The 25,629-nt window shown below is 39.8% G+C and overlaps 1 protein-coding gene across 1 annotated transcript in view; it reads left to right on the top strand.

Moving 5' to 3' along the window:
• Positions 1-25,629, top strand: part of LOC129095334 (nidogen-1-like) — a 36,256-nt gene that overhangs the window by 7,515 nt on the left and 3,112 nt on the right. The window contains exons 2-19 of the mRNA XM_054603738.1: positions 5,235-5,537; positions 6,357-6,586; positions 6,706-7,481; positions 7,603-7,743; positions 8,008-8,259; positions 8,516-8,716; positions 8,818-9,051; positions 11,424-11,561; positions 12,681-12,809; positions 13,831-13,974; positions 15,727-15,855; positions 19,438-19,677; positions 20,336-20,508; positions 21,687-21,813; positions 22,819-22,990; positions 23,897-24,054; positions 24,260-24,383; positions 24,742-24,854. Of these exons, the coding sequence (XP_054459713.1) occupies positions 5,235-5,537; positions 6,357-6,586; positions 6,706-7,481; positions 7,603-7,743; positions 8,008-8,259; positions 8,516-8,716; positions 8,818-9,051; positions 11,424-11,561; positions 12,681-12,809; positions 13,831-13,974; positions 15,727-15,855; positions 19,438-19,677; positions 20,336-20,508; positions 21,687-21,813; positions 22,819-22,990; positions 23,897-24,054; positions 24,260-24,383; positions 24,742-24,854 (3,784 nt within the window). The remainder of the gene's footprint in view (positions 1-5,234; positions 5,538-6,356; positions 6,587-6,705; positions 7,482-7,602; positions 7,744-8,007; positions 8,260-8,515; positions 8,717-8,817; positions 9,052-11,423; positions 11,562-12,680; positions 12,810-13,830; positions 13,975-15,726; positions 15,856-19,437; positions 19,678-20,335; positions 20,509-21,686; positions 21,814-22,818; positions 22,991-23,896; positions 24,055-24,259; positions 24,384-24,741; positions 24,855-25,629) is intronic.

Below are 25,629 nucleotides of genomic sequence, written 5' to 3'. Positions count from 1 at the left end.
GGGAGTGTCGTTAGCTGTTAGCTCGTTTTCCGCTCAAGACAAAAGACTTCCTGCGATGAAGCTCGAGTGTCCTCGTCCCTGCAGGCGTCTCCTCTAAAGTCAGATACCTGCTGGGAGACGCCGGCCTTTCACCCGCATGCTGCTGTCATTCATGCGTTTCCGCGGAGGAAGCCGCTGCGGTGAAAAAAAGCTCCCCTGAAGAGACGTCTTACGCCTAATCCCTCCAGGGCTTTGCAGAGGCAGCCGAGCACGACGGCTTTTCCTCTCATGGCTCTTATTTCATCCCCTCTCTCAACTCGCAGCATCATCTCAAACTCACAGATACTTCTTTCATTTTTTTTTCCAGAGCGCTCAGGCTCTGACCTTTGACCCCCCTCCGCTGCCGATCGCTTGTAAAGATTTACTATGTTACCTGCATCTCCTCTGCTCAGGTGGAGTCATTTCCTGTTAAAAGGGTTGGATCATATATTTTTATATCTGCAGTTTCTTTACAGACAGCAAAGACTGTCATACTGAAGTGTGTTATACTAAAAGTTTATGTTGCTCTAATTACTGCAACATCCATGAGCCTCGGCTGCTGTTGCTATGGAGAAGAAGTCGGTCACAATCAGGAAGTGAACAGATTTAAACCGTTTAATCAGGTGTGATCTTTAGCTTCAGCAGAATATGAAGCTTTGCCGTTTGGCCGTTTGTTACTGAATTGCATCTTGGGAGTTGCAGTCGACTTTTCTACAGTTTTTTTTTTTTTTTTTTTTGTCCATATTGTGTCTTTGACTTTTTATCAAAGCACCAGATGTTTTCTAACACGGTTGTTCATCTGTTGTTCCTCAAACAGGAGAGAGAACAGTTTGTTACCAACGTTTTATGCGAGAACGTGAAGCAGTTTTTTTACTGCGGGATCCCTGAAGACTCCAAAAAAGTGTGCCTCCCACTCTTTAGAACTCTGTCAGCAGGGAAAGAGGCCGATAAAACTTTGACAAATATCATTGAAACATTCTGCGCAAACCAAATGTGGGACTCGGTTTTGCTTTTCAGCTTAAATTTTTGCCTTTTAGAGCAGAGCTGCATTTTATTTAGTTTGGTTCGCCTGCAGCTTTGTTGTGTTGTTGAAATGCATTTCCATTTAGTTCCTTAAATCATGAAGAATGAAATAAATAAGTCATGAATGATGAAAAAACCCTGCTCTAAAGGCTCAAAATGTTATCTTGTAGTTTTGGGTGATTTATTGTTACACTGACATGTTTCTGCATGTTCATCAGGGTAAACCAAAAATATGGGCTTTATGATGTATACAATCCTAAAGACCTTTAGCGTGACGTTTATCGTCCAGTATCCCCATCCTGTCTGGTGATGGGGACGGAAGATTTGCAGGAAATCTTTGATGTTTAAGTAAATATAGGGGTGGAGCCATGTTGTAGTGGTGTAATGTGGTGGCAATTGTAATATTTAAAAAAATTGGTTTGAACAAATTAACATAGAACCGGCATTTTTTACATCAAGAAAGCTGTAAATTTAAAGAACGTGAAGCTATTTAATTCACAAACAACAACTTTTTCTCTCTGCCCTCAGTGATGTCCACCCACGCAGATAGTTTTGTACATATGTAACATCTCACCTCTTACATGAAGTTCTCACCTGTTGGAGAAAAAGCAGAACATAAAGACAAGAGGAGGTTTTAGCAGCATTAAGTCTCTGTACAGAGCAGCTGTTTTCTCTCTTCCTATCTGGCCCACTGAAGAATGTACATGTGAGATAAGCTGGAGGACGGTAACGTATACAGTTTATTTCTGGAGCTGCTGATGTGTCAAACACCAGAAACCAGCTCACACTGGATGGAAAACAACATCATCAGCCGCAACATGTACTCTCATATGTACAGGCCTACGTTCAAAACACTGATTTTTTACCTCAGTGATGCACATTTTTATGTGCTAAAGTTTAAGGGCACAACAAAACTGCCATAAAGGTTCTCCAGCATCGGCCACTTGCAAAGGCTAGGGTGAGGAGCCTACACACAAATATAATCAGCCATAATCAGCCATTTCTTGAATTTCCCCCATGGGGATCAATAAAGGAATATAATAAGTGTCTCAGTGAAGACAGTAAACCCAAAGTTTTCATTTATCCGTCCAAATTGTTGACCCTTTTTTGTACAAATTTCAGCCAAAATTGAGTCCGATATGAGAGATTGTATATTCTTGGGATGTTTGTGGGGTTCCTTGTTTTTTTGTGTGCCATAAACTTGATGGCAGTTGGTTCTTGTATACATGTGTGATTCATATAATCTTCAGGTTTGTCTTTTGTTTTCTGGCTTGTTTTCTGAACTAAGAGGCCTCCTAGTACACATTAATCTTTTAATTATATGTGTGGCATTCTGGGAAACGCAGCAGCCATTTTAAGACCATTAGCATGTTTCTAAGAGGCTAAACTGAGAGAAGCTCTGAGGGTTTAAATGCATCCTTTGTTTCTTTTTGAACTCTTAAATTAGCAAATAGATCTGCTGAAGAAGTACTTAAGAGGAAAATACACATGTTTTTGTTGGATTGCTCTGTTGGTTAACTTTAATGTTGAATGATGACAACTTCAACCCTGACTGCAGCGACTCTCCAGGGTTTCCTTTGCTGTGGGCCCCCACTGATTTATGACCCAGTCACCTTGAAGTGTAAATCAGATACACATCATCAGTGTTGTTAGAAGTACTCAGATCTTTGACTTCTACTTAAAGTAGTAATACCACAGTTTAGAAATATTCAGTTTCAATAAAAGGTCCTGCATTCAAATCTAACTTAAGTAAAAGCATTAAAATAAACTAAAAGTACCAAGCGTTTGTTGATTTCTATTTTGTTTTAATAATATAAATCAGCAAAGTAACTTATGTTGACATATAAATGTTATGAAGTAAAACGTACAATATTACATAAAGAAGCATGTAATGGAAATACTCAAGTAAAGCATAAGTACCTCAAAAATGCAAAGTACTTTGGTTAATGTACTTAGTAACATTTTCACACAGCAGCATAAACATAGGAACTTGTTCTTGGAATTTTTTAAGCCCTAGATACTAATCAGTACTTCTTATCTGGATTAATGCCTGGGCCCAGGTTTGTTTAAAAAAATGATGTACTGCATCTGTGTACTTTGTAAGTAAACTATCAACTGATATCATAGAAGTCGTTATACTGTATTTAGTCGTACAAGACAAGGACCTGTTAGGTCTTAATCACTCATCATTGTTACTCTAATGTATTTAATATTCAACAAGTTTGGGAGAGACAAGTGATTTTTTTTACGTGATCTACTTGAAGCAGAAACACACATTGAATACATCAAATACGAATAAATACAAGTGCGTCATCAGCATATTGTCGTGCTCATTCAATCTTTTATCAGACAAATGTAACCTTTTTACGTTCTTTTCCCTGCAGTTTTACTGCTTTTTCTCACAACACAGCTGTACCGGTATTTCCTCTGAAATGTATCGAGGTCTTCAGGCGGGAATATTGATTCCTGCTCTTCTTCACACAAGCAGGAAAATGTTCCTGACCATTTCAGGGATTTACCGATTGTCTGAAAGGAACTCAAGTGTCTGCAGCCCCCAGCATCAAGTCTCTGTGTCTCTGTTTGTTTGTTTAGCGTTGCTGTGTGTCTCAGTGGGGTGGTGTTGTTCCTGAGCTTGTTGGGTGTTTGCTTCTGCTTCTGCTTCTGCTTCACATTCAACCATTCACATTAATGAGATCACAATCAGGCTGTCAACAAATGTACTCTTCACTGATGCTGCTGGCTACTCCCGCTAACCTCCTTCATTTATTCACAGCTTCATATTAAGGGAAAAGTAATCTAAATTATTTTTGATAATGGATTCATTGATTTTATGTCATTTTTTTAAAAGAAAAAATCTTCATAATCGCAATTTATGAAATTATTTTCTCTTATATAATCCTAAACTGGACATCTTTTGGGGTTTTCACAGACTAAACAAGTTAATAATCCAGAAAGAAATCAGTAGATGAATTTAAAAGGAAAATAATGCTAAACTGCAGTTTGAATATTTTCTATATTTAATTAGCTTTCTTCTCAAATCCTCATTTGGTATTACAAAAAAAGTATAATCATACAACTAATTACATTTTTACTTCTTAATAGATCATTTAAAATAGTAACACCTGTACACAGTTCAGGCTTTTGAATGAAAATGTATCTGTTGGTGCATGATATTACATGCATATTCCCTTATTGGTTGAGAGACATAACCAACACTGGTTATATTCAACAGAAGTAAAAATAAATGAACACCTTCTCATGTGAGCTGAAACATGTGTGGTGGAAATTAAAGCTTATTTTTCTGAAATTCAGGTCAAACAATCATCTGAGCCATCATTGAGACATAAAGAGTAGCTGTTTAGTTTCTTACCTCAGAGAGGATACGCTTCACGGTCACAGATAAATGGTGCTCTCAGCTCAAACAGGCACTGTGGCTTTCGGTGTTAGGCGGATTTGAGTTAATGAGGTTAAAAAGATCCTTCTTTCCTTCTGAGTGGATGGGAAGTTATTGTGTGGAATTCCTGTCGGCCAGCAAAGCGAGCTGAGCTGCAGGAGAGTCCAGGTTAAGAACGATTACTGGCGATTTAACTGGAGGTCTCAGTGTAATCTGTGAAACAGGACAAACCCAGTCAGCCTCGCATCTCTGCTCAAACATCCAGATCTATAAAAATGATTTAAAAATCACATCTACGTATATCCTTTTTTCCTCCTTCTTTGTATCTTCATTCCTTCATGGTCATGGTCATGGTCCGTACCCATTCCCAGCAGGTCAATAATCCAGTCAAACTATGGAAGAAAAGAAATTCCACCATCTTTTTTTCTTATAATTATCAAAGATTATCTACTGAGCATGGGAAAGTTTCTTTGTTATTAGATACAATTTTTAAATTAATATTTAACCTAATAACCGCAACAGCTGGAGCTATTGAGGGAGCATAATCTCATAATTATGATTTACTAAACCATAATAATTAGAAATCCTCTATAAGAGTATCTCTTTGTTAGGAAATAAAGTTAAATAAACATAAATTATTATAATAATAATAGCAAAGAATTCTGCAAAATTACACATAATCCTTACTTTTGACAAAAGTAAGGAAAGTGTCTCTTAGATAGAAAATACAAAATCATAACTATGTGATATTAAAAAAAATAATAGTTATCAATATTAAACCTACTGTCTTCTCTTCCAGATTAACACAAATGGGTTTGTGTCCGTTGTCGAGCCCCCGGCGGAGGATGAGTACCTGGGGAAGATGCCCGCCAGTTTCAAAATGATGGCAGCCCTACTGGGAGACCTGGATGACAGTGACGGAGAGGGCAAGGTCCACTTCAGGTGGGACAGCAGCCCGGATATACTGAGTAAAGCCGCGGAGCACGTCAGGCGAGCTTTCCCCAGAGACGATGAAGAGGAGCCCACCACCGTCCTCATCGTCACCTGGGAGAACATGGCCGCCAGGGGAGTGTCTGGACGAGGAGACAGACTGGACACAAAGGTGAGGGGCCATGTTGGTTTTTAGGGAGAAAACAGAAGATGTGTCTTCACTCGGTCACACAGTAGAGAGACTGACAGGTGAAACACTGAACAACATAAAAACAAGCAAAGACGTAACAACTCTTTCTTTGCCGTTTTTTGTATCGGATGGTAAGAGTGCCATACCTTGAGCCTCAATACATTGAGTGGCGTGTGGAAGCGGCGCCATTTGACCTGAATGCTTTGAATGTTCCAATTGCAAAGGATAATTGATGAATTTATTCAAAAAAATGTTCTGAAAATGCGTGTGACCACATGCTTTTGATAGAACAAATGTCCTAAAAGGAAAAAATGGCCATCGGTATAAAGTGTCTCAAGCCGGATGCCTTCATGTTAGAAGCTCTTCATTACGCGGACATCAGTTCTGATGCCTCAGTTTGCAAACAAAAATACACAAAAAATAAGTTAAAGTAAGTGCAATTTAAAATAAAGTACCATGTGTTTCTTTTATGAACATTTTTTGGGGTGGAACAATGGTGACAGTGCCATATAATGGACCTAGCAGAGGGAACACCATGATGCAGTGCCTCCATGCTTCATTTTTCATAACGTACACATTCTACAGGTGTTCTTGCTATCATGTGCCTTCCTTTGTACACTGACACGGAGCCCTTACCTGTTCATTTTGCTCCACACCGATTTTCCCAGCTGGTCAATAATCCTCTTAAACATATGCAGCCAGTGAGAACTTCCAGATTCATTTTCCTTCTGCTGCTACAGAATCAGAAGAAATGTGGCTCCATGGACTTCAAACTAACAACGTCCCCTTTGTACTTTTCAGAGAAACACTTTCCAGCTGGTTGTGGCCTCCATGGCGACGTCCACCTGCGCCATCCTCTTGTATCCACGAAGCGGCCTGCAGTTTTTCTCCACGTCAGTAGGGGGCGAGAGCAAGCTCCTCGAGGCTGGCTTCAACGAAGGCCTTGTGCAGAGTTGGCTCTGGAGCCAAACACAGGGGACTTACTTCCGCACCACCACCAATGAAGAGACCTCCATCAGGGAACTCACAGAGTATGAATTTATTGTCAATATAACTGAACTTTGAAATGCTGACTTTTGAGAAATAGGGACTAGAGATTAAAGTGTCTTTTCATTTTGACTGATTCTTCTTCCCTCCTTTATCCAACTAGAGAGACGAACTCGGGACAGAAGGGAGTTTGGGTGTACGAGATCGGCTCCTCGCCTTTCTTTGTCGCCATTACACCAGGAATGGTCCCTAGCCTTCCTGAGGAGGAGGAGGAGGAGGAGGAGGAGGAGGAGGATGCCACCACAACTCCTGTACCAGAAGGAAAAGAGGAGTTCCCAACTGAGACTCCCTCCGAGTACCAACCCAGTTACCCAGAAGCTGAGACCATCACGCCATGGTACCCCGAAACGGAGACTGAAGATTATGGAGGCCAGTTTGAGCCGGAATACCCTGAATCTGAGACTGTCACACCAACATACACCGACCCTGAGAGGGCTCAACCAAGATACCCTTCTGAGCCGAGATACCCGGACCCTTCTGAGCCGAGATACCCGGACCCTTCTGAGCCAAGAAACCCTGAACGAACGGAGACCAGAAACCCTTCTGAGCCGAGATACCCTGACCAAACGGAGACCAGAAACCCTTCTGAGCCGAGATACCCTGACCAAACGGAGACCAGAAACCCTTCTGAGCCGAGATACCCTGACCAAACGGAGACCAGATACCCTTCTGAGCCGAGATACCCTGAGCAAACGGAGACCAGATACCCCGTCTCTGAGCCTTTGCAACCAAGATACACAGTCCCTGAAACCAATGAGCCAAGGTACTCTCCAGTCGAGCCAAAGTACCCTGATCCAGTCCAACCAGTGCCCCCATATTCTCGGCCCCAGCAACCCCAGATCGTCGTGGTAGACGAAGATGAAGATCTCGATGTGACCGGTAATAAGCTCAAAACTTTTGTTCTTTACAATTCAGATAAAAGTGCCAATCCTGTAATAAACCTGTCAAAGTTCTTCTTTTTATTGAACTCGATCGTTTTGTTCTTCGGTCGTTTACACAGTTTTCGCATACAATTCGGAGACGTGCGCCCACAACAGGAACAAATGCTCAGCTTTTGCTGATTGTCGGGATTACAGTAACGGGTACTGCTGCCATTGTAGGCCTGGCTTCTATGGTAACGGGAAGGACTGTGTTGCAGAAGGTGAGATAACATTTTCATTGTTACTTGAACAGTTTAAGTTAATGGTGCACGTTTTTTGGGATGTTTATGAAGAAAATAGAAAGATCCAAAGATGGGATCATATCCGTCAAGCACTTTGCTAAACTACATGTAGTAATGCCGAGTTGTAGGTAACTTATTCCCAACAGTACTCTTGTCATGACAACATTACCGCTAACCTGTTGTGGCTCTGATCCTTAACAGGAACTTCTGCTTTACTAATAAAGTCTTTGTTGTGTTTCCTAGGAAAACCACAGAGAATGAATGGAAAGGTGAGCGGTCGAGTGTTCGTTGGAAACTCCCCTTCCCCTTTTGAGCTCAGTAACAATGACTTGCACTCGTACGTGGTAGTCAACGACGGACGGGCCTCCGTGGCCATCAGCAACATCCCTGACGACCTGGGGCCCGCCCTGCTGCCACTGTCCTCCCTTGGCGGAGTCATTGGCTGGGCCTTTGCCCTGGAGCAGCCCGGCTACCAGAACGGCTTTGGTCTCATTGGTGAGGGAATGTATTCTTTTGTAAAGTGCAGTCTGGTGCTGGTTGGTTGATTTCTAACCGTTAGCATTGCTAGCTACACCCACAATTATTTGGATGATGTATGTAGATGTTGAATAGTGTTGGTTTTAAAAGTTGCGTGACTATGGATACCAATGTCCCCGGCTGGAGTGCAACCGGAGACCTTTGTTTCCGGTCCGTGGCTGTGCAGGACTCAGGCGCTTCTAACACTCACATGTTCTCTCCCACGTCCATGCAGGCGGCATGTTTTCCCGGCAGGCAGAGGTGATCTTCCATCCCGGCAACGAGCGTCTGAGCATCATGCAACAGTTTAAAGGGATCGACGAACACGACCACCTGGTGGTGAGCACCGAGCTGAATGGGCGTGTGCCCGCCGTCCCGCTGGGATCCTCCGTGGAGATCAACCCATACAAGGAGATCTACCAGTACGACAGAAACTGTAAGGACAAAGGAATATATAATGGATTATTTACACAACTGAAAACCATAAGTCCCACTGGATGTAAAATTGTTTTCTTCTTCTGCTTCTTCTCCTCCCAGTGATCACTTCCTCCTCCAGCCGTGACTACACCGTCACCTCCCCCGATGGCGACGTCCAGACCAGAAGCTACCAATTGCGACAGACCATCACCTTCCAGAGCTGCCCACACGACGAGGCCTCTGGGACGAGGCCGTCTACTCAGCAGCTCAGCGTGGACCACATCTTTGTGATGTTCGAAGCCCACAACCATCTGATCCGCTACGCCATGAGCAACAAGATCGGCTCTGTCCACGGTGAGTTCTGAAACCTCAAGAGGTTCAGTTCATCAGCACCGAGGAAAAAAACAAAACAAGATGTTTGAACAAAATCTCCATCCTGAAGAAGGATTAAGAACCAAAAAACAAATAATATTAAAAAGGACAAGGTTCCAGACCACAAAATTAACTTTAATAATGAATAACAATAACTCAAATACATAAAAAAACATAAATTCCAAGTGTCGTAAAAAATAATCATATAAAAAGGAAAAACAGATCCTCTTCTTACTGACAAAATATCTATAATTATTAGAATTTGAATCTATGTGATAAAAAACAATATAAAAATGTAATGTCATCTTGTAATAATGAAACTTTGTTTTCTCATATTAATGAAACATTTCTATGAATTTAAGTACAGCATCTCTGAGCTAGATGCTATCACGGCTGGAGACTATTAAGTCCTGTTTAAAGCTGATTTGCAGTTTTGAAAATCACCAAAGTTTGTTGCAAATAACACATTTATTTGTGTGAATTTGCAGTGCTTAGCACTTATTGTATTTGTATTAGTATGTTGCACTTATTGTATTTGTATTAGTTTGTTGAACTTATGGTATTGGTATTAGTTTGTTTCTGTACTTTTGCTCTGGTTTATGCTCTTAGATGCTTGTTTAAGAAAGGAGATGCTCTTATGACTTCTGGTGACTAGTAGTTCTCTTGAATACCTATGTTGAATACACTTATTGTAAGTCGCTTTGGATAAAAGCGTCTGCTAAATGACTGCGATGCAGGAGTTCTCCAAAATACATTTGTCATATCGATCCAAAATAATCACAAAAGTTCTGAACAAAAATCTTGCATTGTCTGACCCTCTGGTCGTGAAAACCTTTTTAGAGCGTCTCACGTTTATAGAGGACCTTGTTTATTGTAAATCACAACATTTTGGGACGTCACATGAGGAAAAGAAAAATATGCTTTCTTAGAATCTTTTTCATTGAAGATTCGTCAAAACCAAGAAAGACAATTCTTACTGCATGTGTTACGACGACATGTGTGTGATGTGTGATGTGTCCACTGATCAGGACCATGCAGGTCGACTCCATGTCGTCAGATGGTTCAGGACCTTGTAGTAGAGACGTCCATGTCTCGTGGTCATCTGTTGGGGACAGTCGAGAGTTCAAAGATGTGTGTTATTACCCGGAGGAATGCGCTGAAACACGCCTCCAACAGTTTAGTGCCTCAGCGATGTTGAACATCACAGGAAGACAAACAGTAATCCGAGCCCGGCTGTATTTCCTCAGCTGCAACAAGAGGAGGCTGTCAGAGTGTTGGCAGGGGGGGTGAAGGTCGATGAGATACCAACCTCCAGTCCACAGCGGGGAAATGGAGCGGGGGAAGGGCATCGGGAGGGTCTTTTTTTTAATAAAAAGGAGGGTTAAAGGTAATAGTGAAGGTGGGGGCTGTTGATGGGATGCTTTGGGGGGGGTTCAGGGTTACACAAGCAAACACAACTCAGTCGGGGTTTGTTGGCAAAAAGTGGAACATCTGCGTCGTGTTTCCTGTGAGGAGGTGAAGGTCTGGAGTTGCATGATGGGAACAAGAGGACACGGACTAGAGGGGCTTCTCTACTGTGGAGTCTTTGTGCTTTCCTTTAGATAATCAATGAACTATTTAAGTCATTTATTAAGCAAAGAAAGTCAAACATTCTCTGCTTATCAGGCGTGACTATGTGTGGGTGCTCTATGTGGACTGACTGTCTTGAGTTTTGGACTGTTGGTCAGAAGAAACATAGACATTTGAAGACTTTTTTTGACATTTAAAAGATAAAACAATACAATTATTTATATAAAAAAAAAAAAAGGAATAACAAACGTCCTCTCTTCTTGTTGGCTAATCTTCCCCTGTTTTTTCGGTTGTTGTAAAGCTAAAACATGTTCCGGCTGTTTTCATCTCTCCATACACAGGCTTTGATTAGGCCTGTAAAACATTAGATGTTTCCGACTGTAGATTTTATTATAATTATTATTATTATTATATTCCTTTATTGATCCCCATGGGGAAATTCAAGTGTTGCAGCAGCTCAACTACACAGACACAGACAATAAATACACATACTATACAACTACACAGACAATAAATACACATACAATAAATACACATATACAACATACTATACAACTACACAGACAATAAATACACATAATACAATACAACTATACAACAGACAATAAATACACATACTATACAACTACACAGACAATAAATACACATACTATACAACTACACAGACAATAAATACACATACTGGTCAGCATGTTGACAGACTGTGGTCTCCGCTGTTGTTATACAGTTATACAGTTGTTATACAGTTATACAACCTGCAGCATTTAAATTTTTGGTATTTACAGGCAATGTTCCAGAGCAGAACCCATGTTTCACCGGCAGACACGGCTGTGACATCAACGCCATGTGCCGACCAGCCGATGGCCTCCAGTTCACCTGCGAATGTGCGACTGGTTTCACTGGAGACGGACGCTACTGCCACGGTAACATAACCTCCGCATATTCGCATATTGACGACACATGATCGGTGGTGAAAGTTATTGTCTAATTTCTTTGTGAACAAACTTGGGCAAAAAATGCAACAGTACAATGAAAACGTGTGTCAAACATTTACTTAAACTTACTGATGAAACACCTGCAGTTACAGTCCGACCTGCGCCACCTACAGGCAAAAATAAGTCATAGCTGCAGCAGTTAAGAATCTTCTGCCACCTTCAGGCAACAGCTGTTACTGCAGTTAATTTTCTGATTGGACGACGGTCTGCACTTTGTCATTGACTCAAAGGTCAACATTTCTAACTGCATCTATTAGGAAAAATGATCCGTTCAGACCAAATTTGACCCATATTCTATTCCCTCTATATTAAACGGCATCTGTTCCAAAAGACTGAGTAATACTACAGCTAGTACTAGCTCTGCTTCTGGTGCTGGTAATACTACTACTGTTGTTTTTGTCTTAAAATGTATTCTAATCTTACAGAAAGCATTATGAATTGCATTTCATTTTTACATTTCGTAACATAAATAAAGTTGATTCCGACTGTTATCCCTGCAAATGCTACGGATACTTACAGTGATGAGCGTCATTTGTGACCAAATCCTTCATAAAGCTGCAGTCAGGAACTCAAAGTTTGCTTTGTGATCTCACTTTTGAATCCGTAGAACCTGAAGAATATGTGCGACTATGATGTTGTTGGATAGAAGTAATGAATTCAATCCTTTCTCTCTCCCATTTAAAGACTAATTCACTTCTCTCTCTGGTCCTCAATCTCCTTTTTTACACTCGTCAAGAAGATTTAAAGAGGTTGTATTAGAGTTCAATTTGGTCAGTGGTGAAAATAAATCAGATTATTTGTGATGCAGGTTAAAAGAAGAAATCAAATTCAGGATTTTTTCAGATTCATCTGTGTGGTTTTTCTTTCCTTACACCGGATGTAAAAAACACTCACCATGATTTCTAAAGCAAAAGCAGTTTTTGACAATAAAACAAAAACTGTAGTGTGAGGTAATCTCAATTACTCGCTACTGTCTTCTGAGGGACTGTACATTCTACATGCTATACTACATATCAATCACCTCCTTGTTTGTTTTTTTACTGTCAGATACTGATGAGTGCAGGGAGACTCCTCAGATCTGTGGATCCAACGCCGTCTGCAATAATCAGCCCGGAACTTTCCGCTGTGAGTGTTCGACCGGCTTCGTGTTCGCCAGCGATGGAAAGACCTGCATCGGTATGTTTTAAGTGTGTGTGATGACAGCTGTATGGGTGGGAGGAATGTGTGTGTGTGTGTGTGTGTGTGTGTGTGTGTGTGTGTGTGTGTGTGTGTGTGTGTGTGTGTGTGTGTGTGTGTGTGTGTGTGTGTGTGTGTGTGTGTGTGTCTGTGTGTGTGACTTTGTTTGAAGAATCCCTTGTTGCACATACAGATGTTATTAAAGCCGCCAACTCACTAAACAATAAAGGAGTTGTACGACTGAAAGTGGGACAAAATGTTTCAAACTGATGTTCTTTGCTGAACACAGAAGATGTGATTTATTATGAGAATACAAACCTGAAACAGAAAGACTCTGTGAAGCAGGATGAATCTGCAGAGATCAGTTTGATGAATCAGAAGTTGTTGGGTACAATGGACCTTAAGTGAAAAAGACAACAAACATTGTACAACTTTTTTTTTTAAGACAGACAATAAATGTTATGTGCATTGACCGGTTTTAAAAAACACATAACTAAAATAATAATGAAAAACATAGGTATGCATTCAAATAGGGGGGAAAAGTGACAGTCGATTAAAGCAAATAAACAGATCGCTGTGGTTTTCTTTCATAAATGTTTTTTTATTTGTCTTTGCGTATTTATTTCTTGAAATGTTGCATTATTTTTAATAAATCTATTTTTATTTTTAGCATTTTTATCCCATATTTTATCCCATATCCTGCAGCCCTGCTGGTTTATTTTCAGATCTTAGGGGCGAAAAAATACTGTGTGAGTGTGTGTTAATGTATACACGCAGGAAAAACAGACCCAGACCAAAAGCATAAAGAAGTACGTAGACGGGTATCTATAGTGATTTTAGTATTTAAAAGTATTAACTGTAATTTTCTGACATCTGTCGTCCACCAAGAAGAGAAAACAGTCTAAAAGGGCTGAAAGATGAAGTGAAACTTTCTCAGTCAGACTGCAGTTATTCCTCCTGTTACACCCGACACATTCAGTCCCTTTAACTCTGCTAACATGTCGTCTTTGTCCTTCTGCAGAGGAGAACCGGCCGGTGGATCACTGTCAGAGAGGAAGCCATCACTGTGATGCTCCTGATAGAGCTCTCTGCAGCTACACCGGAGGATCGGCCTTCGTCTGCTCCTGTCTGCCCGGGTTCGTGGGTGACGGTCGGGTGTGTCACGGTGAGTTCACCCAGTTTGTCCGCTGTCGTGTTGATGGAGTCTGCAGACATGAAGACTGACTGCTGATCTTCTGTGTTATGACTTCAGTCTCAGCTGAGATGCATTAAAAGCATTGATAAAGTAATTGCTGAAGGTCAAACAGAAGAAAAAAACTAAACATTTGATTTGTTTTGCTAGAAGAATTCTTTGAAAGTTTTACTTTGTCTGCAACTCGGCTCAGTTAACCTTCTCCAGATAAATATTAAAGTCGAGCCCTGCAGGTGTTATGGAGGGAGATAAAAAAAAAAAACACAAATTTGCGCTATCAAATAATACGTTCAACGGACAAATTATCAGAACCATGCAAAAATGTCACCATTTTGACAAATGTTTAAAAATGACAAGAGATGTTATATGAACAAAGTAGAAAGAATTCTTCTTATTTAAGAATTTAGTTTTCTTCTTTTATTATGACTTTTTCAAACGTAATGAATACATTTGATGTCTGATTTATACCGTTTATCTCTGTTAAAATAGTTGTTATTAAAGAAAAGAAGTAAAACATCAATGTAACAGCTGATTCCAGACTTTTCAACAGCAGTGTACATGCTTTATCAAACAGCAGAACTTGCAGAATTTGAGACTTTTTGTTTCTTCAGCTTAACATACTGTAAGTTAGTGATGTGGGCCTCTTGGACAGGAAATGTTTCCACCTGGACAGGAAATGCAGAACACTGCCTTACAGCTGTGCAGCTCATCTCTTGTATATAAATCTCCCTCGCTCAGGAGGTTCTGAGCAGAAGAATGTTCATATGTGGAGAGAAAACAGGACAAAACGTCCAGGACTGTTTTTCTTTTAAACATCTTCTTTACAAAATCTTGTCGACGTGCCTAAAGTACAGCCTCACAGAGCTGCTAGCGAGGCTGAAGACTCCATGTCTCATTCTACATATTCAAGTTCTTTATATTTTAGGTCATAAACAATCACAGCGGAGCAGATGTTGGCAATAAAATGCATTGCTCCCTCAGACAATGCTTCTATAAATATGTATGAATACAAAAGAAATGCTTGTAAAAATGGAATCTAAGACATAAAACATAAGTGTGCAGAACTTGAAATATAGAAATTATTAAAGTAGATTAAAAAAACTGCAGTGTGTTCAGGTATAAACAGGTAGAAGTTTCTAGTTAGTGAGCGTACTCAATCAATTAAGATTAGAATGTAAAAAAATCTTAATTACAAAAAATCATCCTCAGTTTTTTAATCCATGTTACTTATTAATGGAATGGATTTATTAATGACTAATTGAGATATTGTTGTGGTAAATTGTGCCTTCTTTAGTTTTGCTCCCTAGGAAACACCAAATTTGGATTTTGGATCCCAATATAAAAAAAAAATTGAGACACTGTTGCATTAACTTAACAAAAACTTATGACAATTCTTGATCTTGAAAATAGTTTGCTAAAAAAGCCTGAAAGCGCCTAAAAGGTTGATGTTGTGGAAAAGTCCAGAAAAAGTTAATGAAAAAAGAATAAAGTTTTCAAAAATGGCCACCACGATAACAAAGTAGTGTAAATTAGAAATGTCAGGATAAAGCCTACACCACATATTTAAAGTACTTATAAAGATACATTTTAAGTAGTTTTCCATGAAGATTTTTTGGAGCCAGCACCTAGTGTCCATTAGTGGTACTGCGTTGTAAAGCTCCAAACATGGTGGTTGATGTGTCAGGATATTACCTTCATCTTTGTATTTTCTTTCTGCCCGTTCAGACGTAGACGAGTGTCAGCAGGGTCGATGCCACCGTGACTCCTTCTGCACCAACACGCAAGGCTCCTACACCTGCCAGTGCCAACCCGGTTTCCATGGCGACGGCTTCCAATGCAGCCCCACATCCTCAGGTAGGTGACTTACACGCTGTCCGACACGGCCTGTGTGTTAAGAGATAGGGTGACAATTTGATATTTGCTGATGTCACAAAGTCTGCCACGGTCAGGTGGCAACTCTTTGGTATGAAAAGTGAAGCCAATGCTGAAGTGCTTTAAACTTGTATTCTCTCTAATGTCCATCATGTCAGTCTTTTAATATTACAGTACAAGTACCTCAAATGTGTACAGTGCTTGAGTAAATGTACTTAGTTACATTCCAGCAGCGCTTAATGGGTTAAAACCTTTAACTTCTGTCTCCTGATTGACAAAGAGCTTTAATAATATAAATGTTTTGGGTGTTTTAGTTTGTTAGTGGTGGCAGACTGAAGTTGTTTTTCCAGACGTTACAGAGACTAATGGAAGCTGTGTAAACTCTGCAGAGTGTAAACATTCAGCTGAAGGTTGAGCTGATGGAGCGGAGCGCTGAAGGATGGTGATGGAGTGATGAGAACGTAAACAGATTTCATGTTAGACTCAACAGAGACTTGGTGACGCACAGCTGAGGTTTGTGTTCGAGGCTCCGTTAACTCCGCGGTTTCAGATCAGTTCAGGGTTATAAAATAAGATAAAATAAGATAAAATAACAGGAGCTGATAGACTGAATTACAAAACAAGTCTACAGTGTGTCTCGTCCTGATGTCTTGTCCCTTTTAAGCAGGGGTGGAAGAAGTACTCCGAATCTTTACTTAAGTAGTATTATCATAGTGTAAAAGTCCTACAGTCAAAACGTATAAAAATACTAAATAATTAGTATCAAAATAAACCTAAATACCAAAAGTAAAAGTACTGAAGCAGAATGACACATTTCCGAATCATATATATTTTTGGAATATAATTATTGATCCATTAATCGCTTCAGTGTTGCAGCTCTTAAAGGTTGAGCTCATTTGTAATACTCTTATTAACTACTGGATAGTTTATTCTAAATTATTATAAATCATGATTTTTAGTTGATTTGTATTTTGTTTTAATGAATCTGCAAAATATCTAAAGTTATTAAGATGCTTTATACGAAATTCAGAACCTTTCAATTTCCTCCACACGGCTCTCAACATGGAGACAGCTAAGCCGCCGGCTAGAAGATAGCAGTGCAAACAATAGCAACAGTGCTGACGGAGCTAACAGTGTTTACCTGAGGAGGACTAAAACGTACAATATTTGCATTGGAGATGCAGTTAGTGGAGAAGAAGTATAAAGTTGCAGAAACTGGAAACACTCAAGTAAAGTACAAGTAATGCAAACTTGTACGTAGGTACAGAACTTGAGTAAATGTCCTTGGTTATTTTCCACCACTGCTATGAGCTTTATATAATATATATGAATATTATTTTTGTGGTCATTTTACATATGAAGTGTTGGTCGTTTTTCCTGGATTTAGTGGCTCTGTTTCTTTTGGTTTTTGGGAAAATTTCCCTGAAATGAGTTATCATGCTGTTGTAAAAGAAACATTTGTGTTTTTATACTTTTCTTTATTTCTCCATCGGATCTGAAAACATGTACAAATATTTTAGTTTTCACCAACAGCCAAAGTATAACTTCTTATTCAGAATAAGTACATTAACTTTGAATACTTGAGTATATATGTTTACTAATACTTCACTTTTACTTCAATCAAAAGTGTGAAAGCGGGACATTTACTACTCTACTTTTATTAAAGCTAAAGGTGAATTCTTCTCCCTCTAGATCTGTTTTGTCACATTTATCACGCAGACACCTGATTGGCTGAAGTATAACATTTATTTACCTGATGTTTTTAGCTAAATCAACATACAATAGGTGTATTCAACCATGAGGATGCAACCCAAAACTGGAGAGCAGGATTAGTTTGTTGGTTGAATTTGTTGTTGTTGTTTATGTGTTGGTGGTTTGGCTTCGTTCCAACTGCAGAATCCTCCAGTGATTCCAGTTTTCAGCATCTGAAAGCTAATTACAGCTCACTCCTCAGCACCAAAGTTTTCTCATATTTTCATCCTTTTTAATGACCTGTCTGGCCTCTGAAAGGCATAACTCCTTTGTCCTCTGTCATAACTTGTCACAGCGTCTCTTTCTTACTCTCACTGACTATAAGCGGCTCCATGTCCTTTTGCCAGGACGCTCTTTGATCTTCGTCCCTTTACTCTCTCAGGGGTCTTCTTTTCTTCTTGAATCTCTTTTTTTTTGGTCTGATTGTTGTTATCAGACGTGGAGCTGTGAGGACACGCTGCTGTCTCTCGTATGGGGGGTGTTATGGCTGCTCTGCGGTTCGTCTCGCAGATACCCTTGAGGATTAGAGTGTAGAGGCTCCTCCAGATGTCACTGTGGCCCTCTGGATGTGACCGCAGACATGAAGAGCCTCCTGCTCGTCTTTAATCTGCGGTTTTCTCCGAGGCTCACTCACATGTTTATCTGCAACTGCCACGTACAGAAAACCCGCTCACAAGCAAGAAAATACAAAATATAGGGGATACATATTTAGAGGATAGGATTCAGAGGATCTAAATAGGATTAGAGGATCTAAATATAGAGGATATATATTTATATTAACAATTCAGATTTTTATTTTTTATTTTTTAGGTTGTATAGAATATTATTTGATTTTGTATACTGTGAAAAAAGAAGCAACAATTAGTAAGATAAATAACTGTTATATGACAATAGAACAGGAACTTAATCAAATTTGATTGATTTATTAGGCCAAAAGTCTGATTATGAGACTGGATTTTCAAGTTAAACCAATTTTAGAGTTTCTGAAGTAATTCATGTCAACATCCAAGTTGTCTTTTCAACTAGTAAGCTAATAATAATAATAATAATATATAATAATAATATAATAAATAATAAAGTAAACCAAATTTAATGGATATAGTGTTGAAACAATCACTCATTTAAACATTTCTCGATAGTCAAGATATTTAAAAAAATCACCTTGGACATTTTATAACCAAAAGTTATTCAAAAAATTTGTTGAATTATTTATATATAATTTATCAAAAAAGAAGAGGCTATAGGATTATTGGTGTATTTTTGGATGGAGTCAAGCTTTTCCCCCACTAACCACATCCTGACTCCAGCTCTGTACTTAACATGAGATTGATATCTCTCCCCAAAATGTAGAGCTACAGTTTTCCTTTAATCATGTGTCTTTGCTGACATAAAATAAATACTTGTGAAGTCCAAATTAAAGTGAGATTGTAAAAAATGACTACCAGGTTTGCCTTCAGCAGAGTTCTTCGTGTTGCTTAGAAGAACATTTTAACTGTAAATGTCTCTCAAATTTTTTTATGCAAGTAGGCTTTATTGGTATGGGATAATTCAATTTTCATTACCAAAGCAAGTGTGAAAAAAATACAAAAAAATGTGTATACATAATGAAATATAAAGAAAAATAGGAAAGGTTTAGATTAGAAAGTGTGATATGTATTCATATTTTTTTTTTATATATAAAAGGTAGACATAAAATATGAGTATGAATCAGTGAGAACTGTGTAACAGCGACAATGTGTATTTAAAAAAAAAAGGTCTGTATGGATGTACAGTATGTTTTTTTCACTCTTTCTGTTATTTGTTTGTTCCCAGAGCCCGAGAAGACCCTTTGTGAGCTTCACAGAGAAAGAGCCCAGACGGCCACCTCCGGCTCCGGTATCTTGTCTTACTTCCGTCCTCGGCCATCCGTCGGTCAGTACGTCCCTCAGTGTGACCAACGCGGAGCCTACGAGTCCACGCAGTGTCACACCAGCATCGGACAGTGCTGGTGCGTGGACGCCAACGGCCAGGAGATCCCCAACACCCGCACAGGACCCGGCAGCACCCCTCTGTGTGAGTCAACTCTATCCTCTAACAAACTTATGCCTCTATTCTGTTTATTTAAAGTGGCCCTATTATGCTTTTCCACATTTTCCCTCTTCTTTAGTGTGTTATATATATTTTTGTACATGTAAAAGGTCCGTAGAGTGTAAAACCTGAAGTCCACGCCTAAAAGGAGTTGCCCTCCCCCTCAGAAGCTCCTGAGCTCCTGAAACGGCTCCATTTAATTTTCTCCTTCACTTCGGTAACTTTATGAGGTCACAATGTTACAGAAGTGACGTAAAACTCCTTCCGGCTAGTTTGGCCCTCAAACAACAAAAGAAAGAGACGGAGCTGAAGCTCCGGAGGAAGAGTTTTTTTAAATGTGAATCGTGACCAATCACAACAGAGCGGGCTAGCTGACCAATCAGAACAGACTTTGCTTTCTGGAGGGAGGAGCAAGCACTAGAACGGAGCGTTTCAGAGAGAGGGTGAGAAGAGGTGCTGCAGGACAGCCAGGATGAAAAAAACAAGGCGGATTATGAGCATTAACGCATGTAAACATGTTGTAACTGTAAGTTGAGATAAAAATATGCACCCGGAAAATAGCATAATAGGGCCTGTTTAAGACACACATGAATATTTTCCTCCTTTAACTAAACTCTGCTTCACCCAATCAATGAACTCTCAGGTATCGACCAGGCAGTGACTCCCACTCCGGGGGGTCCGACCCCGCGCACTGACGTTCACCCCGTCCCTCCAGGAACACACCTGCTGTTCGCTCAGAGCGGGAAGATCGAACAAGTACCTCTGGATGGATACAACATCAAAAAGGAGGAGGCCAAACCTCTGCTGCACATCCCAGTAAGATTTGGTTTAAATTCATTGTTGAAGGCCAACAACATGACCTCCCATAAATCTCCAGGTTTTATATAGATTTCCTTTCTTTCAGGCAGCCATTGATATCAGGTTACTTCAATGAAAATCTGACTTACTTCAGACAGACAACAACTCACATTAGCACATTAGCAAATTTAACGAAATTTGCTAATTATCACTAAACACAAAGTGGAGCTGAGGCTGATGGGAATGTCATTAGTTCTGAATCAAATTATTGGACTTGAGTTATTACAATTCATGCATAAGGGAACATGATTGTCTGAACCAAACTCAAAAGCAATCAATCTAAAGTTGCTAAAGATATTTCAGTGGTGGGCTGACAACATTTAGCTACACTGCTAGCATGGCTAGAAAAACAGCATCACTTTCAACACATTCAGATGTCAGAAAAGTAGCTCATAACTTTGCTTCTTTAAGGAGTCAACAGGCATAACAAAAAGACATGTTTCTTAACAAATCACCGATTCTAATGAATTCAGAAACAAGACTTGATAATAAGTCTTATGTTGGAGTTTCATGGAGGTGGGTTTCCCTTTTTGACGGAGCTAGGCTAGCTGTTTCCACCTCTTTGTGCTAAGCTAGGCTAAATATTGTCCTGGACCTCTCCTTACTATGGAAACACAGAGATGTAGCCAATATCCATCTTATCTTCTATCATTCCAAAATGTAAGACCCTTCTTTTAACCCTTTTTCCAAAATATAATCCTCTTTAAAGGATAATTCTACAAAAAAATGTGTCTTTATTATAGTTTGAAAAGTAGGAATGATTCAAAGTAAATGCTGAGAGAATGAGCTCCTTGTAGAAGTTACAAATGGAATTTCTTGACTTTGGAGAATTCTTCTGATGGCGGCTTTTGGTCCTCATATTGAACAACGTACACACACATGAATGAGCGTTCCTGGTTGCTGTGAAACAATCCTTTAATTGTTCCTTAACAGATTTCAGCTCTTTTCTTCTCCGTCATGGAGCCCATAAATCAATGTATTAATGCACTGCAGCTGAACACAAAGCTCTCCGTCAGTACTGGCGTCGTCGAGTCCGATGGGTCGCTGACGTTCTGTCACTCCAACACAAAAGACTCTTTGAAAATGAAACTCCAGCTGAATGAAACGGTCTGTCTCCTCCTTTGCGTCCCTCTCAGGACCGGGTGGTGATCGCCGTGGCTTATGACTGTGTGGAGAAGATGGTTTACTGGACCGACATCACCGGGCCGGCTATCAGCAGGGCTCGTCTGAGTGGAGGAGACGTCATCCCGGTCGTCACTACAGGTGAAACAGACATCAAATCACCTGTCAAATTATCTTGAGAGAGGCTGAGTGACATGATAAACATGCATCATACTCCTTATCATTGTCAGCCTACAATTTATATCAAGTGCCAACGTTTTATGTCTCATTGCACCAAGCAAAGTCCTTTTTATGTGTCCAAACAGGAAGTAGATGGGTTTGTGTCCACGAATCAGGTGTCTGCATCCCATAACAAACCCGTAATAAATGTACACCTTTTATTTCATTTCAATTCTTTATGATCACACAGATGCAAATTGGGCAAGAAAACTTAATTTATAGAGCCTTTTTCAAAGCAGAAGTTACAAAATGTTGAGACATCTTGTTCTGGACCAAAGTCAAAGAAGTTTGGAGAGCGTCCAAAGTTTGAATAACGTAAATCTTTTATGAATTTCAGGGTTTTTACTTTTTGTTTTAATTGATCATACCTACTCTACCTAGCTTGGTAACCAGCTGATACTATGTAGATACAAGTTGCTCAGGTGTACACGATGAAGTGGATTTAATGGCATCTTAATAATAATAATAATAATAATAATAATAATAATAATAATAATAATAATAATAATAATAATAATGAAACTATATGAAATTATTTATACAAAACTTTTTTTTTTTAAAGTGTCAAAGAGTTTTCCATGGTTGAACCACGTTAAAAAAACATTTCAGGACTGCAATGAAATAAAATCAGACAGTTACAAAAATATGAATAATCAACACGGAAATAAAATACACAAAAATCACATTAAAAAAATTGAAAACAATAACATTAAAAAGATAAGACATAGTGGAAATAAAATGATAGAGGAACAGGATACTTTTTAGTGAAGTGATTTTAAAAGATGGCTCTGATTCTGCTCGTTAAAGGCTTCGTTCTAAAAGGTTAAATCAAAAGTTAACTCAGTATCTTTCTGCATGTGGCGGTCCAATGTGGCTGATCCATCCGTAGTCCGTCCACTGACTGATGTCTTTCCTTGTCGTCCTCAGAGCTCCAGAGTCCTGAGGGCATCGCCATCGACCACGTGGCCCGCCTCCTCTTCTGGACCGACTCCATGCGAGATACCGTGGAGGTTTCCAAACTGGACGGCAGCCAGCGGCGAGTCCTGTTTGACACCGACCTGATCAACCCTCGACCCATCGTCACCAACCCGGCGTACGGGTGAGTGCTCGAGAAGTAACACGAGGAGACCTGTAAATGTTCTGATTGAAATACTGATGAGTTCCATAAGTAACATGATGTCTTTAAGATGGTATTAAAATGATGGTTGAACCCAAAATACCAGTAGTGACAGTGGTAATAATGATATGAGCTAGCAGTAGTAGTAGTTAGTAGTAGTAATAGGAGTTGGTGGTAGCGGTAGAAGTCGTAAATTGTAGAAATAGTAGCAGTAGTATTCAGTTGTAGTACTAAAAGTAGTTTAGTAGTAGTAGTAAATTGTGGTTGTAGTAGTTAGTAGTAGTAAGTGATAATAGTGTTTATCAGTAGTATTATCAGTAGGTAGTAGTAGTAATTAGTAGGAGTTTTTAGTCGTAGTTCTAAGTAGGTAGTTGTTAGTTGTGGTAATAGAAATATTTGCGATTTTAGGTAGTGGTAGTTAGAAGAAGTTGTTAGTTGTAGTTGTTAGTCGGTAGTTAGTAATAGTAGTAGTTTAAGTAGTAGTAGTGGTTAGTTGTCAGTTATAGTAAATATCAGAAGTTGTAAGTTGGCGGTTACTAGTAGTAGTCAGTGGTAGTAGTAGTAGTAGTAGTAGTTGTTGTTGTTATTGTTTGTAGTCTGTAATAGTTGTTAGTAAGTAGGTTGTAGTAGTAGTCATTGTAGTAGTTGTTAGTAGTAGTAGAAACAGGAGTCGTTGTAGGAGCAGTTATCAGGTAGTAGTAGTCAGTACTAGTAATAGGTGGTGGTTGTAGTAGTTATTAGTAGTTGTTAGTAATAATAGTAGGTGGTAGTAGTAAGAGTAGTGGTAGTAGTTAGTAGTAGTGGCGGTGGTAAGTAGTAGTAGTTGTAGAAGGGAAACGAATACTAGCAGCAGTAGTTGTTCTAACTGGGTTTGTCCTGTTGGTGCAGGCAGCTGTACTGGGCAGACTGGAACAGAGACGGGCCCAAAATTGAGATGTCCAACATGGACGGGACCGATCGAACCGTCCTGGTGAAAGACGACTTGGCCCTCCCCAACGGTCTGACCTTTGACCTCGAGGAACAGCAGCTGTGCTGGGCCGACGCAGGTGAGACTCAACTGACATGAACCTGAACCCCCAGAGCTGATCCATCACCGTGTTGTTGTTAGTCCAGGTTTACTCTCCGTCATGTGGTCCTCACTGATGATGATGATGATGATGATGATTGATTGATTGATTGATTGATTGATTGATTGATTGATTGATTGATTGATTGATTGATTGATTGATTGATTGATTGATTGGTCTGCAGGAACTCGTAAGGTGGAGTGTATGGATCCTCACCGCAGGCTGAGGAGGCAGATCGTTGAAGGGATCCAGTATCCCTTTGCTCTCGTCTCCTTTGGAAAGAACCTTTACTACACCGACTGGAGGAGGTAACACATTTCGTCTGGTCACCTCATTACTTTCAATCTGGAACATTTAAAAGCAGAATTAGTCCCATGAACAAAGTGGTTTTCTATAAATCCTCAGCTGGTATTTGTCTTGTCCAACACACCTGAACACATTGTCATAAATTGTAGGATTTAGTAACATAATAATGGGCAAGTCAAGAGTCTGAGTGGATTTTAAATAAACATTACTGCTGTAAGAGCTGCTAATTTTAGCTCCGTTGTTGGACCATAACTGTCACATAAAAGGTTGTTTAGGAGACACAATAATCTGACCATCTAACATCTCTGTGTGGTCTCTGGTAAATTCTTTCCTTTCCTTTTTCTGGGGGTTATTTTTCAGGGAGGCGGTGGTCGCTGTGGACCGTCACTCAGAGAAAGAGACGGAAGAGTTTCTGCCACAGAAACGCTCTCGGCTGTACGGCATCACCACGACAACGACACAATGTCAACAAGGTACGGCTACGATTCAGTTACAAGCTACAGATTAGTTAGTCCAGGTCAAAGAACAATGAAGGAGTAGAATCAAGGAAATCAAGAAAGAAATATGAGTTTCAACTATAAGAAATGTGGAAAGAGCCTGGTAATACTAGTTTTTCTGTGTTCAGACTAACTTGTGTTTAGAAATACAGTCAGTGAGCACATGTTTGAGTTTTGGTCTCGGTGGAGACACTTTTTGTCCCATAATAAATCTTGTAACTGTAACAGTGACTGGGCCCTGTGAGTGATCACTACGCCACTAAGTTTCTAGCACCATCTGTTTTGCAAGGATGAACTCCACTGTGATACTTTCTGGTGTGACCAGGCCTTTATTCTGTGAGCTCAAGAAGTAAAAATATGGGGATATACGAGGAGCTCGACTCCCCTGAAAGCCTCATTTGAGAAGGAGGAGGTCTGATAAATCCTCATTTGTGGTGCCACGGTTTTTCATCTGTATAAATATACATTTTCCTGTATATTTGGGTTACTGAGGCTAGGGTTAATAGTGTTAATAGCATGTTTATTTGCGCCTAACAATTTCTAACAATTTGTTGCTGTTCATTCCTGCTGTGGCCGTGTTTGGGAAGTGCATGTTGCACACATAGACTGTGTATAAGAAGTGGACGTAGTCATGGTGACGTCACCTATTGGTTTGTGGACTGCCGTTTTGAAGTTTGGCAATTTGGCCGTCGCCATCTTGGCTTTTTTGCAACCGATGAACCAACGATACCATATTTGGAAATGCGGAGGA

This window comes from Anoplopoma fimbria, chromosome 9 (genome assembly GCF_027596085.1).
Source record: "Anoplopoma fimbria isolate UVic2021 breed Golden Eagle Sablefish chromosome 9, Afim_UVic_2022, whole genome shotgun sequence".
Lineage (NCBI taxonomy): Eukaryota > Metazoa > Chordata > Actinopteri > Perciformes > Anoplopomatidae > Anoplopoma > Anoplopoma fimbria.
The sequence above is the reverse complement of the archived record's forward strand: the minus strand, read 5'-3'. Positions and strand labels throughout refer to the sequence as shown.